General features: G+C 35.6%; 1 protein-coding gene across 1 annotated transcript in view; it reads right to left on the bottom strand.

The window, feature by feature from the left end:
• The window catches only part of GMEB2 (glucocorticoid modulatory element binding protein 2), a 57,524-nt gene extending 41,189 nt beyond the window's left edge, over positions 1-16,335 (bottom strand). The window contains exons 1-3 of the mRNA XM_044659651.1: positions 16,205-16,335; positions 6,420-6,517; positions 4,781-4,908 (exon numbers count right to left, since the gene is read on the bottom strand). Of these exons, the coding sequence (XP_044515586.1) occupies positions 4,781-4,908; positions 6,420-6,517; positions 16,205-16,335 (357 nt within the window). The remainder of the gene's footprint in view (positions 1-4,780; positions 4,909-6,419; positions 6,518-16,204) is intronic.
• Positions 16,336-18,656: the final 2,321 nt, after the last annotated feature.

Raw genomic sequence — 18,656 nt, forward strand, 5'->3', positions numbered from 1 at the left:
TTGATGCAGAGTGAAAGGAGCAGAGCCAGAAGAACACTGTACACAGAGACTGATACACTGTGGTAAAATCGAATGTAATGGACATCTGTACCAGCAGCAATGCAATGACACAGGACAGTTCTGAGGGATTTATGGTAAAGGACACTACCCACATTCAGAGGAAGAACTACAGGAGTGGAAACACAGAAGAAAAACACATGGGTTGATGCGGACATGGTTGGGGATGTAGACTCGAACTACCACACCAAAGCAACTATCAATAATTTGTAAATAAGTCTTGATTGATCACACATGTTAAAATCAGTGGAAATGTGTGTTGGATATGTGGGGGAGGGGGGGGTGAAGGGGAAAGTAAAAACAAGAATCATGTAAAAAAAAAAAGTTTGAGAAAAGGCAATAATCAAAATCAATGTCCTAACTTTTGTCTATTTCCCATTTTCAAAGTCAACATCTCATTTAAGTGAGTCATTACAACAGTATTCAATTTCTCATCTTTATTCTTTCTTAAAAATATTTTTGCCTTTTTAACCAATCTATAGATGTCTAATTCTGAAACAACTCTTGGAATAACCAAATGTGTCTGTTCAAATATAATCAGTTTTTCAAATATAGCCTCAGATGCTTCCTACCTATGCAATTCTAGGTGAGTCACATAACCTCCTCTGCCTAGTACTTATGACTCTTCTATCTTAGAACTAATATACAGTATTCTAAGACAGAAGATAAGGGTTTAAATATATACATATATTTTAAGTCAATTTAATTTTGGGGGATGGTGTTGAATAAAAAGCATTCATAATATAACCTTCTGAATAATAAGTAAGTTTTGGACTTCATTTCTTATCCTGAATCATATTTCCCACCATAATTTTCATACTTCTGTGTACTCACCTTCACACTGCAGTCACCAAAGTATATGTTAATGTGGTTTGGTGGAACCTGACTTATTCCTTGAAGAATTTCTCTACTTTTTCATTCTCTATAATAGTTCATGAGCTACAACTATGTTCATGGTAGAATGGTGCCCTTACCTACTTTCATCATGAATGCTGTAAATATAAAATAGCCTTGAAAAGATGTGGGGTTTTTTTGTTACCCTTGAGTACACAATGAAACCAAAGCTGCTAACTTCTTTATTTGCTTGCCAAGATGAGCTTACAAACCCTTCCTTCCGATTAGCTCCAACTTCCTTTTGTTTATTGGATTCATTTGTTGCAAAACTGATCTTACGAACACAATTTAGTGGCATATCAGTTTGCTAAACAATTAAAACATTAAAAGATGGCCTATACACTAGCAAACATCCTCTATCTTCCTTCTCCGTCATTGTGGATGTGGAAGGGAAATACAGAGCAATGAGGGCCATTTTGTATTTTTACCTGTCTCATGAGTTACCATGTTCAAATAAATGATCATTTAGTGACCAATACACTGGTCATAAGTCACTGTGTACTTAATTAGTACTTAACTGAGGTTATAGATAAATGTTTTAAGACCCATACTTGGAATGACCTGCCAGGGCTTGCACTCTGATGGTATAATCTTAGAAAAGAAATTAAGGTGTCTTCCATAACCCAAGATGCCATTAAAAGAAAACTTTAGGAATATCTTTACAGGAGAAAGATTAATCTGGCAGTAGTGTGAAGGATGGTTTGAGAGGGAAAAGCCTATCAGCAAGAAGACTATCAAGGAAGCTTTTGGAGTATTTCACTGAGAGGGCAATAAGGGACTATATATTAGGGTGACATCAGTAAGAATAGAAAGAAAAATACTGAAACTGACTACAGTGGTAGAACTAATGAGAACTGGTAATTGACTGGCTAAAGCTTATGAGGGAGAAAAAAGAATCAAAGATAACACAGATTTTGAGTATGGATGAGTAGATAAATGGCAGTGCCATTGAGAGAAATGAAGAAGTGAGAATGAGGAGTCTGTTTTAGGGAAAAGGTAAAATTTTGTTTTGAGTGTGTTGACTTGAAAATGCTATCAGACACTGAATTGAAGATGTACATCTAGAGTTCAGGAGAGAAGTCAGTTCTGGGGATAGAAACTTAGAAATCATCTTCATAAAGATAAGAAACTGTGAGGGTAGATGAAATTGCCAATAGAGTAAGTTCAGAGCCCTCAGAAGTCACTACTTCAAGGAGTTGGTAAGAGTTAAAGAAGGAGCTACAGAAGGTACTTGACCACACAGAAGTGGATAATAGATAAGGTAGATATATAGACATATAGATACAGTCACCATCCTCAAGGAACTTACAATCTAATGTCAAATCTTAGAAGTCTAAAACATACATAATATAGGTGGACTAAAAAAAATTGTCTATATTCATGGTGTCAAATTCAAAGAGAAATTAATTCCTCGACTTAGAAAACTACCAGCTAACATTATTGATGTTACATTACATTTTTATTTATGTTAAACTTTTCCTAATTACATTTTAATCTTGTTAAAACTCAGGAATTTTACAGAATTTGACATCTCTAGTAGGACAAATAAACAAAACACTACCACACTCATTAACACACATACAAAAATATGGGTTGGTTGGAGGCCACCATTTAATAGAGGGTTTAAGGTACATGTAGGTTAAAAAGGCTTCCTAAAGGAGAGTATGAGTATAGCTTCATACTATACAGCATGGCAAACCTAGTCTAAACATAGAAGGCAATTTAGATAAAACATTAGATATAGCAGAAAGGAAAGGGGATGACATATAGGTTGATCTGGCAAGAAGGAGTTGAAGTTAGAATAAGATCAGTTTATGGGATAAACTGGGAACATAATAGAAAAATTGGTGCATGTTTGCTCTATTAGGTGGTAGTATACCCACTCAAGAAATCTAAAAGTGGTTGTGACAGTCTGTACAACTGGCAGACTAACTTGCCTACAGTACATGAGATAGACTTAAATAAGGAGAAAGAAGCTAAACAAACCATACAGTATCTGGATGGTAAACAGAAAGGCTCTCTAACAAAATATTTTTAATTAAGATCTAGATTCAACAAACAGTTGTTAGGGCTAAATAGTCAAACTAAAATTGTATTTACTTAACTCAAAAATAAAAAGGTAAAAAACTAGGAATGAGTCACTAGGTCTTGGCAAAGATAGAGCTTTGATCCTTGCTTTGCTTATTAAGAATTCTGTTCTGGGGCAGCTGGGTAGCTCAGTGGATTGAGAGTCAGGCCTAGAGACGGGAGGTCCTAGGTTCAAATCTGGCCTCAGATACTTCCTAGCTGTCAAGTCACTTGACCCCCATTGCCTAGCCCTTACCACACTTCTGCCTTGGAACCAATATTTTGTTCCAAGACAGAAGGTAAGGGTTTAAAAACAAAAAAAGAAGAAGAAGAAAAAGAATTATGGTCCAAGTAGGAAGACTCTGTGGTCTATTTCCTTATAAAATCTGAACTAAGAACAATTTATAGAAAAGAGTCTTGCTTCCCATTTCTCATATTTAATTATGCTTATCTGTTTCCAGTGGGTATGATTCTCCTAATCAAAGGAACCAAATTCCTCTTACCTACTGTAGAGATCAGAATTTCATGCCACTACTATATGTGAATGTAAACTCTCTCTTAAATCTATAAGATGACCAAAAAAGACTTTCTTGTGTGCTTAGTGGAGATATCTATAAAGTATCTAATGCCCTTTTTATTACAATAGTCTTATATATGATTCATATTTCAAAACTCGATATTTCTTTCTTAGAGAGTTTTACAATCTTAAAAGTGGTAAACCTCTCCCTAAGTCCCATGAAAACAACTGGGAATGCATATACTCTGCATAGAGTAAGCATTTGATATCTGCTGAATTAATTTGTTGGTTAAATGAATGGTGAATAATCATAAGTGAAGCAATAAAAAAAATCTCATATTTTGTTGAGAAATGCAAGTAGAGCCTAGTTAACAATTTTCTTTATGAGTATAATTTCAATCAAAGATTTTCCTAAGAGGATTTAGTCCACAAAGTCTTAAATGTTTAATACTTTTCTTTTAAGTGGTGGGTAAATGGAAAAGATACTCAAAGTTAATGTAGTTGAAATATCTAACAACTTTAATACAAACTTCCCACTTATACCTTCTTCTTGAATTCTTTCTAAATACAGAACTTATATATGCCTATATTTATATACATGTTGTCTCTACCCTTCCTTAAGCTCCTTGACAACAAAGACTATTTTTGCCTTTTTTGGTATACCTGGCATTTAGCATAGTTCCTGACCCTTTGTAAGCACTTAGTAAATTCTTGTTAATTGATTGATCTAATCATCCAAACATCATTAATACCCTAATATTGTCACCAGAGTGGAATGTGTACCTTCTAATCCCTACAACCTATTAGTCTGCAGGAACAGCTTACTGCCACAACAAAACAGTGTTATAATTTAATCTTCTTTAATTTTTCAGCTGAAAGTATAGTTTATAACTTGTGATTATGTGTATGTAAGTTCTGGTTTATTCTCAGAAATATATTATCAAGGGGGCAGCAGAGTGGCTCAGTGAATTGAGAGCCAAGCCTAGAGATGGGCGGTCGTAGGTTCGAATCTGGCCTCAGATACTTTCTAGTTGTGTGACCCTGGGCAAGTCACTTAACCCCTACTGCCTAGCCCTTACCACTCTTCTGCCTTGGAACCAATACACACAGTATTGATTTTAAGATGGAAGGTAAGGGTTTAAAAAAATAAAGAAAGAAATATATTATCACTATAAGCCTTCCCACTCAAATATAAGTTCTTCTTTCAATCTTACTTGATCTTAGGAGAATGTTATATATACTCACCTGAACACACTTCACATTAATGCCAGGACATACAAATTTCCTCCATATCAGGTTGGCTTTACTATCTCCACAGGTGATGGGATAAACAATCTCAGTCTCCAAACTCTCCTCCTCTTCAGCCATCTTCACTTCTCACAAGTTATACAGATAGGAAAAAAGAAAGAAAAGAAAATCAATTACAATCTCTCAGTCCCAAATGCAGAAAACACAACTAACAATCTACAACTGAAAAATCAGTTACAGGAAGTTCCTGAGATAGATCACTTAATTTACAGACATCTATTATACATTCTCCAGAGAGATAAAAAAGGTAAGGTAAGGGTAAAGGACTCCCTTTTGTTGCCCCTATGAAGTATGTTCTCACCATCCTGAATTATGGTTTGGCAATCCAAAAATCTCCCATAAAAATAATGCTTACATGTAGTGGAAAGTTCCCAGGCTAACTCATCAAACTCTATTTCAATTAAATTCAACAAACATTTACCAAGTACCTACCATATGCTATATAATGTCCTGGACCTTGGGGACACTAAGATAAGACTTGCCCTCAAAGGATTTATAATCTACACAGGAAATAAGACAAACATTTAGATAACACTAAGAGAATCCACATGTAAACAGCCTAAGCCCATGGGAGAAGTTATAATAGAATGGTATTAGAAATATGAATAAGGGACAATTACTTATAGCTGGAGGGTATCTGAAAAGATATGGAGGTAGTATCACCCAAGCTGGTCCTTAAAGGAAAAGAAGGATTTCAACAGATGGAAGGAGTGTGTTCCAGTCATGGAAGACAGCATGTTCTAAAGCACAGAGGAGGAAATGATAGGGTGAGGTTGGGTAAAGGCAGGTAATCTGGTTTGCTAGAACTATTTAATCCATGATGCAGCTGAAATTATTGCTACTATAGTTTATATACAACAATGGGCTACAATATAGGTTAGCCTGGTAATTTATCTACCACTTAAAAGAATATTTCTATGGGAAACTGTGATCTAACTTCTAAACAACCAATTTATAAACCAACTTTTGGGCTCCTAACAGGCAATCGTGAAATGTCCACCAATATAGCAAAGTCAAAGTCCAGAAACTGAAGAATCCCTTTTGGAGGTAAAGTCAAGTTTTATTTAAAACAATTATACTGAAATTTCCTTTTATAGCATTTTCTATAATTATGAGCTTTTTGTTTTATGGAAAGGAAAATATTAAAGTTATCATACAAATACTAACATTTTCTGTAAACAATTATTAATAGTGAATTATCAACATAATCATAAAAATAAATCCCGATAAATTATGCAAATGAACAAACTAATAATAAAAGAATGAAACAGAAGAGGGCAGCAAAGTTCTGGAATAAGCTGTCATCAGTTAAAATAAGAGAAGAGATATAGCCACAAACTAAGAATTTTAGAGCAAGAATAACAGATAATTTAAGAGAAAATTAAGACAAATGGAATTTTTAAAAAAATAATTTAAAATGACTGAGCCTGCAGGCCTCTTCAAAAAGTTCAAAGACCTTCTAAGTTAGAGGATAATGTCCAATATTGATCCAAAGCAAATACCATCATTTAAAATATTCCAAGGTAGAGTCATGAGAATAAATAATGAGAAAAGAAATGCTTTGCATGTTTCCTACCTAATACTGCTTCCTTCAGCTGTGAAGAAGCTGTGAAAGCAGCTGCGGCTGCAGCTGCTGCATTTTCTGTTTCCATGTTGTCTTCTGTAAGGTCTCCCCTGATAAGCAATTAAAATTTTAAAAAGTTAGTAAAGATCAACACTACTGAACTTAGAGTACATCATCTGAATGCTTGAAAAAAGCTCAATGCTTCCCTTTGAGAGTGCTTTTATTTCTCAGTATATCTTTTATCTACTTAGCTATTTTCATACTGTCTCCACCATTAAAATTCAGCTAGAAGGCAGCCGATGCTTCAGCCTTTCTTTTTATCTCTCTCCTAGCACATATTAAACATAGTACATGCATGCTGGCTGACTGATTTATTTTACTTGTTAAATGTTTAGTCAAAACCACTTTTCCCTACTTTAATAGGATACACCAGTGATGGGCAAACTACAGCCCACCAGCCAGATGCAAGGGGGGTAGGGGAGGATGCCTGAAATGTTCTATCTGGCCAGGTGATATTATTCCTAATCTGAAGAATACAATGAGTAGGATACAATACAATGAAACTTCGAAAGAGCTGCCTTAGAAACAGACTGACAGATGAGCATTTCCTTTCCTTTGGCCCCCTCTTTAAAAAGTTTGCCCATCATTGAGATATACCATGCAGTACTAATAATCAATACACATGTTTTTTGCTCACCAACAAGAAATAGGTAGAACTCAGAGAATGTTAGAATCTGGAAGGATCCTTAGAGATTAAATGGTTCTTAATTTTACAAATATTCACTTCTAATATTCTTTTATTTTCAGGTAGTCAAATAACTACTTGTCCTCATTTAGCTTCCCAAGGAAGGGATGCCTGGGATAGAGCCCTACAGTTAAAAATCATGGATCAAGGCAGGTAGGTGGCTCAGTGGATAGAGGTAGGACTGGAGATAGAAGGTCTCGGATTCAAATCTAACCTTAGATACTTCCTAGCTGTATAACCCTGGACAAATCACTTAATCTTGATTGCCCAGTCCTTATCACTCTTCTGCTTTGGAACCAATATTTAGTGTTGATTCTACGACAGAAGGTAAGGGTTTAGAATAAAATCATGGATCCCTAAAAGTCCTAAACTCCCCTCTCCTAAAAAGAAACAAATTCTGAAATCTGAGAGGCATTGATACATGTGACTAATCATTTTACAGTTATGTACATACAAGAAAGGAATGCACAGTAGATAGAGTGTCAGGCCTAGAGTCAAGAAGACTACATTCCAGGGTTCAAATCTGGCCTCTGATACTTTTAACCCTGTTGGCCTCAGCTTCCTCATCTGTCAAATAAACTAGAAAAGGAAATGGCAAACCACTCCAGTTTTCTTTGCCAAGAAAATCCCAAATAAGGTCATGAAGAGTCAGACATGATTAAAAACAAATGAATGACAAAGATACAAGAAAATGTATATACAATATGTAATCAATTCACTAAAATCAATTAATCACAGTTCCAGAACTAATTTCCCAATCTGGTTTTTCTTTCCTGCTCTTTGTCTTTGATTTTTCTTTTTGACCATATGTTTAAAAGTTACTATGGGATTAAATAAAGTTTTCTACATGTGGAATTCTAGAATTCAAGGTTCACCAGATTCTATTCTTTGTTCATTTTTTTAGATAAGGAAACTGAAGCCCTGGGAAAACAACAGCTTTCATGTAGTCAATGTAGATTATAATAATAATAATAATACCAGTATTAAAACTCAAAATACTTAAGCTTCCCTAGCATAGTTAATCTTTGGCTGGAAATCACCTCACCGAAATGTTCTGGTTCTGCCTACCATTGTTCAATCTATAAACATTGTCACCTAAGCTGTATTGTTCAAAACATGATTCAATTCAATAAGTATTTACTACGTTAGTCAATAAGCATTTATTACATGACTATGTGCCAAGCACAGTGTTGTGCCTGTCTAGTACATGCTAAGCACAGTGCTAAATGCTAGGAATATGATCACAAAAATGAAATGGTCTCAGCACTTGGTAGTCAATTACATTCAAATGTGGGATTCTCTGAGGTAGAAAAGAAGAGGGAGAACCAACCAGGCATGGGGGACAGTTTGTAAAAAGGTAAAAGAGGTACAACGGTTAAGTAGACCAATTTGACAAAAAACATAAGAGTATGTAATGCTAATAAGACAAAGAAGAGGCATTTGGCCCCAGTAAAGGCCAGTTTAATTGCATTTTATTTCATGGACAAAGACTGCATCATCAGTAACAGAAATAAATACTAGCTCTTGGTACTACCAGTCAAAGATATCCACGCACGCCTATGGAAAGGATCTCATAATATGTTTCTATGATCATCGTTTATTCAACAAACATAAAAAAAAAAAAAAAAGGTTTGTCAGGTACTAAAGTTTACAAAAATATATAAGATATTCTTATTGATTGCCTTCAAAAATTACTGTAAAATGTAATAAAGGAGAGGAGATAAGATCTACACACATAAACATACAGGATGACTGAAAGCCTTAGTGCAGTTTAAGTTACTGAGACACTGTATAATACAGAACAGAATGTGGTAAAAATGAGGGGTACAAAAAAAGACAGTTTGTCCGAGCACATGTAAAAGAGCCCCAAGTAGTTTTCATGGCCTCCTCAAGCACATTCTGTCTGCCCTATGGTGGTTTCAGTTGGTACTTGAGCATTTCCACCTATGTATTTATAATAGGCAGGTTAGAGGGCAGATAATACACACTTTAGAGGACATTTGTCTTTGGCTGACATCATTCAGAAGGAGCTGCCACAGGCTGAGTTCAAACCTTCTTGTGACCAAATAAATAAACTCAGTTTATCTGAAGTTTTAAGATTCAAGAAGCCTACAGGGTATTTTCTCTTTGTAAATCTTAAGGTTTCATTTGCAGAGCAGAATGAGCACAGAAACTCCTTTAAAGATTATGTCTGACAATGAAAAGCACCTGGTTTAAGACTTTTCAGTCTTTCCTAATGGCCATCAACAGCCTATTGTAGTCAAGGACCTAAATTCATTGCTATGGCAACCACTCTTCTATGCTTGAGGGTTCTGTACTAATAAGGGATAATTAATCACTTTCCAAAATGTCAAAGTTTTGTTCTACTTGAAACCAGGTCAGAAACTAGAGTTTATTAAAAATGCAAACTTGCAATCGGTTGTTCTTTAGCACTCAGAATTGATTATATTAATTTGATTCTATCTGGTTCAAGCTCAGGAGGTATAGCTGTAGTGTGAAACTAGGAAATTATAACCTCGGGAATTTCTTCCCCGCTCTCCTAAATAACAAGTTTCCTGGAAGTAAATATTTCTGGAATTAAAGGCAGATAAAAACCAGAGAAAAGGAGTATGATATAATCAATCAGTCAACAAGCATTTGTTAAGCACCTACTATGTATCAGATATGCCTGACTCTGGAGTCAGCAAGTGTAAATTTTGCCTTAACACATATGCTATCATTTCCCAGTGCCCCAGGATCTGCTTTGGCTGAAGGAGTTCCTTATCATAGGTGAAGTTTAAAAAAAAAAATACCAAGCACCTTCTAGGTGCTGGGAATATGAAAAGTGTGCAAGAGTTCCTGCTCTCAAGGAATTTGCTTTCTACTGGGGGAAGCAACATACACATTTATAATTATATCAAATGTAAATATGAAACAAATACAAGGTAGTTTAAGGAGGTAGGGAGAGTGGAACCATTAGAAAAAGCTACATGTAAAAGCTGAAAAACTAGAGATTGTGATAATTAGATTACATCTACACTGCCCATCTTTAGATTTAATCACCAAAGGTGAAAACATCTCCATTTTTGGGAGGTCCATAACCCACACGTGCTAGAGATCATCAGAATTGACTGACTGCCCCCCTAGGCAGTCCTAAGAGAAGCGTTTGTTGTGATTGGACAGGCAAACTAGGAGGGAGGCACAGGAAGTGACATATAAGTGACCCCTTTAAAAAGAGAGAGAGAGAGAGAGAGAGAGAGAGTTGAGTGAGTCAGGAGGTCTTCTGGAGAAGAAGGCTTCTGGAGAAGCAGGTCTTCTGGTTCATGGAGGAGTGCTGGCTGGGACCCTGAAACCTTGGTGAGACTGTTCTTGGTAAGTTTAAAGACTGAATCTTCCTGAACTTCTCTTAAGGAAATTCCCTTTAATAGAGACTCTGTGACTGAAGCTTTTGCTTCATTCGCCTCTGGGCCCCTCAGCCCCTAGGCTTGGGTTAATTAGATCTACCTAGGGGATCCTAGCAATTTACTTACTGTGTTAGATTCCTATTTCCTTATTTCTTCTACCTCTTCTCAATTGTAAATAAATCCCCATAAAAGTCAATTTTGACTTGAGGTTATTCCTTAATTAGGGAAATTTCCCCTGGTGACCAAATTTTAATATATTCGACCAAAAACCCTTTTTCCCCCTTACAAGATGAAGAGCCACATGTGCATATGGGTTTGCTCTTTTGTGTGTTACACCAAGGTGGCCAGTTTGGGAAGCAGAGTAATGCATAAGACTAGAAAGGTAGGTTGTGGCAGGACTGTGAAAGGCTTTAAATGTTTAAATGCAAAAAAGAGGAGTCTGTATCTAATTCTAGAAACAATTGGGGAACACTGGAGTTGAGTGAAAAAGTGACATCACCAGAGCTATGCTTAAGAATAATCACTTTGACAGGTAGGTAGAGAATTTATTTAAATGGGGAGGGGCTTGAGGTAGAAAATGTAATTAGGGGGAAAACCCAACAATCCAAGTGAGAGGTGATGAAAAGCATGAGTGGAGAAGGGTTTAGAGAAGTTGTACAGGTACAAACAGCCAGATTTCACAACACTGGATATGTGGGGTGAAGAGGAATAAAGCATTCATTAATAATAATGCCAAGGTGGTGAACTTGGGAGGCTAGAAGGATTGTGGCATGCTTAACAAAAACAGGGAAACTAGAAAAGATAGTTTGGGGGAATGATAAGTTCAGTTTTGCATACAATGAACTGAGATGTCTAATAGACAATTGGTGATATGTGATTAGAGCTTAGGAAAAGACTGGGGTTGGATATACAAACTAGTTATCTGCATGAAGATAATCACTGGAGCAGCTAGGTTGCTTAGTAGATAGGGCACCAGGCCTGGAAAGGGGAGGTCCTGGGCTCAAATCTGGCCTCAGACACCGCTTAGCTATGAGTCCCTGGGCAAGTCGCTTAACCCCAATTCTAGTCATTACCATTTACCTGCCTAAGGCAAAAGCTAAGAGTTAAAAAAAAAAAAAATAGTCATTAAAACCATGTAAACTGATTCAGCCATCAATGAGAAAGTACAGAGATGAGGACCCAGAACAGGCCTTGGGAGGGTATACCCACTCTTAGAGTATGATATGAAAGATGACCTAGCAAAGGAGACTGAAAGAGAAGTCAAATAGGTAAGAACCTAAAGAGAATATATAGTCACAATAAGCCCAGAGAAAATAAAGTATCCAAGAGAAGAAGGTTTTCCAATAGTAACAAATGCTACAAGATTAAGGCCTGGAAAAAGACCACCAGATTTGGCAATTAAGAGGCCAATACTAACACTACAAAGAACAACTTCAATTGAATGATGAGGTCAGAAGCCAAACATCATAGTGCCAGCCAGCAAGCATTTATTAAGCACTTATTATGAGCCACAAACTGTGCTAAGGGGCTGAGATATAAAGAAAGGCAAAAATACGGTCACATCCACAAAGATTTTATACTCTAATAGGGAAATAATATGCAAACAACTATGATACACAAATTCTGTACAGAATAATTGGAAAGTAATTTCAAAGGGAAATTATCAGCAGTAGGAAGGAAAAGCCTCTTAAAAGGGGTAAGAAATCAATGAGAAATGAAGAACAGGAAATAGTGCCAGTCTTAGAAGTAGTATGTAGGGGACAGGGTTTATGGAGTGTTCAGGGAGGCCTAGCACTTCTGGTATGAGGGCCTTTTCAGGGCTGCTCATCCACCTTTGTTGTCTACCTTCCATCCAACTCTTACCTGTGGCTCCAAGAAGCCGTGGCATGCACAGTGACCACTTCCTGGTAAAAACCATCTCAGCAGAGGAGCTAAACCAGGTTGAGAGTAACTGACAGGCCTCAAACCCATTGGGTTAGACTAGAGAGATGTCTACCACAAATATGTGAAGACTTCCCCTGACAGAATGGGCAGGTGAGAACAATTTGTTCCTACAGCCATATGAAGTTTGTTATTCTGGTGGAAAGAAGTTATGGCAAAAATAAAATAAAACAACAACAAAAAAAATGAGTAAGTAAAATACCTTCACCTCAATGTACATTGGGTACTGCTTACTTCTAGAGTCAAACAGAATTAAAGTCACCATACTTTAGTGGACCCATAGAAAATTTCACTTAATCCTTACCACCCAGAAAGGGAAATTGGACAGGTATTATCTTACAGATGAAAGACCTGTGATTAGAGAAGCCAAGGTCCCAAAGTGGCAAAGCTAAGCCCAAAATCCTCTTAAGTTTACCTAGTGCTCTTTCCACTGTGCATGCTAAGAAATGTGAAACATCAATTTACTCACACTTTTCTTCAGAGGCAATTTAATTTGTTAGGCTCAATTAAGTGAATAAGATAGATGATAGAAGAATATGGAGGCTGGATGTCATGGTTGAAAGAGAACCAGATTTAGTCAAAAGACCCAAGTTTAAATTCCATTTCTTCTTCCTATTAGCTCTGTCATCTTGGAAAAGTCACTTAAGCTTTCTGGGCCTCAATTTACTTATCTATAAAATGAAGTGAATGTTGAATGACAATTTCTCAAGTCTACTTCCTGCTTTAAAAGCTAACATCTTTTGACAACCTCCATCAAGTGAATTTGTGGAAGATGGCTCCTACATGGAAACTGAGCACTGCTGCAATACTTCATACTAACCTCAGCTAACGAGAACTTAATTCACTAAAATTTGCATTTCAAATTTCTCTTGAGGTTTCTGCTCACTTAAATAGAATCTTAGAAGTGGAGAAGGCTTAAAGATCATAAACTTTGAAGCAAAGATTGGTATATTCTGCTGATTTAGAAAAGCTATGAAATTGGAGCAGTTAGATGGCTCAATGGAAAGAGCACCAGGCTTAGAGACAGGAGGACATGGGTTCAAATCTGACCTCAGACACTTCCTAATTGTGTGACCCTGGGCAAGTCACTTAACTCCTACTAGCCCTTACCACTCTTGTCTTGGAATTGATACAGAAGGTAAGAGTTTTTTTTTAAAAAAGAAAAGCAATGAAATGTTCCTTCTAAATAGATATTCAAGGAGACATCATAAAACTGAGACTAGAAAGTTGGGGTTCCCCCTCCAACTCTTCCAGAGATGGAACAGAATAACTGGTCATTCCAGTAAGAGAAAATAGAAGAGGAAAAAAGCCATGTAAAGATGTGTTTCATCACTAGCAATATATAATTCTACTCGACAGAAATCAATGAAATGCCAAGACAAAACAATGGAAAGGAGAAAAACCACTACTAGAATTTTATTAATAAGAAATTTTTCCCCTGAAAAACATCCAACAGACAAGAAAAGAGATCCAGTGCTCACAACGTAATTAGCTTCTTTATGCTCTTTCAAAACAAATTTCAAACTCAATCAAACTTCTGTGAGGGGTTGGATAAATAGGAAATCTCAATAGAAACAGAGACAAACTATTTTTAAGATCTTTAAACAATCTACCTTAATTGCCTCAAGTATTAAATTTCTGTTCAAAGTGGAGCACATAGATCTGCTTTCCTTTTTCTGATGCAGTGAAATGAATGATGAAACTGGAGTCAAAGACTGGAGTTTGAATCCTAGCTCTGCCATCTACTACCTGTATGACCTTGAACAATTTCCAATTCTCTCATATTCAATTTCCTCATTTGGAAATAGGGACTTAGACTAGATAATCCACAATATTTCTCCCAGCTCTAATTCTGCAACGCTATGGATGTCTAACAAATAAAGAACAGTTATTTAAGATTTACATACACAACAAAAAGGACAAAGTAACAAACACAAAACATACTAGGACAAAAATTTTAGCCTTTGTAAGAATAAAATGAAGTGATATAGTTTCTTAAAAGCAAATAAGCCCATAATATAATCAAGTTGGAAAATGCAAAAGCTAATGTTAGGTAAGCTCTATATAAATGGAAGATAAGAGACCTATATAATAGAGACCATGAAACTTTTTTTTAAATCTTAGCTTTCACATAGGTATTAATAGTCATCTACTTTGACTTTTTTACCATGTTTCCTCTTCATGATTTACAGTTACAAAGAAAAAAACTGTCAGACCTGAAATTTATGGGTTGTGTAGACTTTGAAGTTATATCTCACTAACATGAACAAGCTAGAGATACAGGGTAAGAGGTAGATAAACTTTCACCTTTAAATCTATACTTCAGAGATGCTCTTCTACTAAGCAAGGAAGTTCAGATACATATACTACATACATATTATGTTTCTAAGTAAGAGAAAAAAATCCCAAGAAAAAACACTAATTTCCAATACTACCACTCAAAGGCAATTCTTAAAGAAATGGGAAAGTGGAAGTCTCAAAGCCTAGATTAAGAATCACTCTAGGTTACAAACAAATAGCTACACATATAAGTCTTAAGTTCCAATAATTTCTATATGCTAACTCAAGCAATTTGGTGACAGGACAGTAGAGAAAGCTCATCTGTGTTGCAGTAATGTAAGTTAACAAGTACAGTAATTACTAAGTACTCACAAGGGGGCTTAGACAAAAATAACGATTTATCATGGTCCATGTACTCAAGGAGTTTGCAATCCAGTAAAAGATCAAGGACATCAATACAAAATTAAAGTTTATTTTTGTTAAATTAAAATATATTCTACTCTGCACATAAAATTATATTAAAGTATATAGTAGTACAGAAAGAACATTGGACTTGGAATCAGAAGATCTGGAGGCTCCAACATTCACTAGGTAGCTAGGTGACCTTAGGCAAACCACTTCACTTTTCTAACTTTCAGTTTTTTACTTGCAAAATGGAAATCCTTCATTCTACCTACCTTTTCATAAGGATGCAGGGAGGAATAAATTTGTATAAATCTTAAAGTTCTCTCTCTATGGTAACTATATCACAATGAAGTTATTAACAGAAACCCTATAGAAATCATTGCATTTTCATTTCTAGCTGAGAAAAGATTTTGAAGATCTCCAATAAGAAAAATCCATAAAGCTGCCACCTCCAGGGTAAGCTTACCTGACATGAAAACAAATACTATGACACCAATCTGATGTAGGCAAAATAAGAGACAAATGTTATCATGGGATTATAGCTAGGTTTTCTTAGATTTCAGGCAAAGAATAGTGTTTTATTTACTCTCAAAAAAATCACTTACATGTCAATTGATTCTAATTTTTAAATAAGTATAAGTAAGGGGGGGGGGAGACAAGCATTTATTAAGTGACTACTATGTACAGTACAGATACTATGCTAATAAGTTCTTTGATCACATTTTTGATCCTCACATCAATCCTGTGAGGTAGGTGCTATTTTTATTCCCAATTTAGTTGAGAAAACTGAAGCAGATAGAGCTTAAGCCAACTTATCCAGGGTCACACAGCAAGGAAATATCTGAGAATGGATTAGAACTCATTTTTTCCAGCCTCTAAGCTAAATGCTCTGTGCCACTGAGGTCCCTCTTAGGAAAAACTTGCAGAATCCTACTCTTTTAAAATATCCAAGAAAAAGTATTTTGTCTATAGTAAAGACAAAATCCTAACAAAATTCCAATTTTTAGCCTTGCAAAAAGCAAGATGAAAGATCATTTTCTTACCCATGAGAAGCCAGGTTTGTTGTCACCAACACAGTTTTCACTTCTTCCACACCACTGCCATCAACTGCATTGTCAGGTGTTGTCACAACCACTACTTCCTCCATGTGGACACTCACATCAGGGGTTGCCATGATTAGTCAGATGAGGATACCAATTACCAGTAATGCAGAGACTCCCCCAGGATTATAAGTCCTGGCCAAAAAATAAATAAGATCACAAATGGGTCACAGGGCAGTCTTTTTTGAATAAAATAACTAAAGGGGAAAACCAACTAATTTTTTAAATGCTCAAAAAAAGTTCAGTATGATATAAATCATCCCCCAATCCAACTTATGACCCAATTATTTTGAGCAAAATCTACTAATATTAAAATTCTAGTACAACAAAAAAGTCACAGCAGTCGTATCCAGGTAATTTTAAGAATTTTTGTTTGATACATAGAAAATGGAATTTTTGATGAAAATGAACACTTACTTACAACTATATTTCTATTACAAAAGTTTTCATATTGAAATACACAATGCGCGGTGTACAAGATTATATAAGCTTTATCGGTTAAGTCTACTATAGTAAAGTCTGAGTATTCTAAAAAAATAAATAAAAACCTTTCAAGCTGCTATTAACTAACTAAAGGCAAAGTTCCCTCTTACTACACACAATCCTTCTTCCTCAACTTAAAATATGTACATAAACAGCATATCCTAGCAATTTTTTTTTGACTCAGATTAGTTACAGGACTTCCAGATTTGGGAGAAACAAATAGGTATCTAAAGACCTATCATTTCTAAAAAACCACTAGGATATGGTGTTTTTGAGCAAAGTCCCTCCCTTTAGTAGTTCTGATCTAATGGCCTGCAGAGAAGATCCTATAAGTATGGTCAACACTTCAAAGTGTCATATGTCCCAACAACTTAAGAAGTAATAACCCAGGATGCCTAGCATCAGTAGATGTTATGTTTCCAAATAATGTAGGAATTGGTGAAAAGAACCTCATCAAAGAAGCACAGCATGGCTATACCATAACTGACCAACAGTCACAGCTCTGAGAAGCAAAATTCAGCTTACTAGAAAAAGAAGGAAAATAGTCAGCTGGATATGCTCTTGATCAAGTACATACCAGAAAAAAATGGGCAGATGGTTTTCCTTTTTTCTTATTTAAACTCTCTAAAGAAATACCTAGTAAACTTTTACTAATAATCTTCACTAAATTAGATTTAAAGTCAGATTAGCCATGTTAAATTTTATATAGCTCTCAACTCCAATAATTGCTAATAAAATCTACTGTTTCAAGTATTTAAAAAACAAGTAGTATATCATACGCTACATTTCAAGAGTGTTAGTAACACCTTTTACTATGATGATATCAAGATAATAACATCACTAAGACAAGGTTGTTTTTTTTCTAATAGAGGTGATAAGATTTGCCCAGACCCATGCATATTCTCACCCATTTTTGTGACCTGGTACTTTCTAGATAACTAGCCAATTCAATATTTAATGTGCCCAAAATTGAATGGCTCTAGGTAAATCTAATACCTTGGTTTATTTCCTTAGTCAATACTTACTTAGCATCTAGTTTCTTCAAGGTATAAAATTTTACAAAAAAACCCTCAGTAGTTATCCTTTGCTTAAAAAAATATTATTTTCTCTAATTAATATAAAAGGATGGGCCAAATTTTAGTTAAGTATCTGAATGCTCAGGAGTCATCTCAGGGTTGATACTCTAACTTTTGAATAGCAAACCAAATCAATAGACCATAATTATGTGTTCATACTTATGTACAAATTTTGCACTAAATAGAACAGACGTAATAGTAGTTTTTAACTTAATTTGGTTTAAATGGAGGGTGAGTGGAATGTGCATACCTTTACAAAAGGTTTATTAACTTGTACATTCAGATGGCTATCAATTCTTGGTCCACAAATAATGGTGAAGACAGTGGACAATTATCAGGAACATGGTACTTGCCCACAACTTTTAGAATCCTCCTCTCCCTAAATATGAATTATTCTTCCAACTCTCCTAATTTGGCAATCAGAAATAAGCGAGTTTGGTAATAGGTGAGGTAAAAGAACTTGGTCACCAAACAGGGTTTACAAGTCTACCACACTACAAATTACATCACTTTTCTCTTAAGTCCTAGATATATAAAATCAACTAAGTATGAAGATAGTACTTAAATATACATTTCTAAGATACATGGGAAGTACCATCTCAAAAAAAAAACAAATGTTTCTTAGGGTAAAGTAGCATGAAAAAAATTATGGGTGGGTGTCTAAGATAGAATGTTTTCTGAGACAAAGGGTTTAGGTGGGGAAGGAATTCTGAGAGAAAAGAGGAAAGAATTCTAAGAACATAAATGATAGACATCTTGGAATAAGGCCCAAGGAATCTCAAAGATAAGGGGAAAATACTGCTTTAGGGGGCCATGGGAAAGTGACAAATGAGGGA

Source organism: Gracilinanus agilis, chromosome 2 (assembly GCF_016433145.1).
Source record: "Gracilinanus agilis isolate LMUSP501 chromosome 2, AgileGrace, whole genome shotgun sequence".
NCBI classification, from domain to species: Eukaryota; Metazoa; Chordata; class Mammalia; order Didelphimorphia; family Didelphidae; genus Gracilinanus; species Gracilinanus agilis.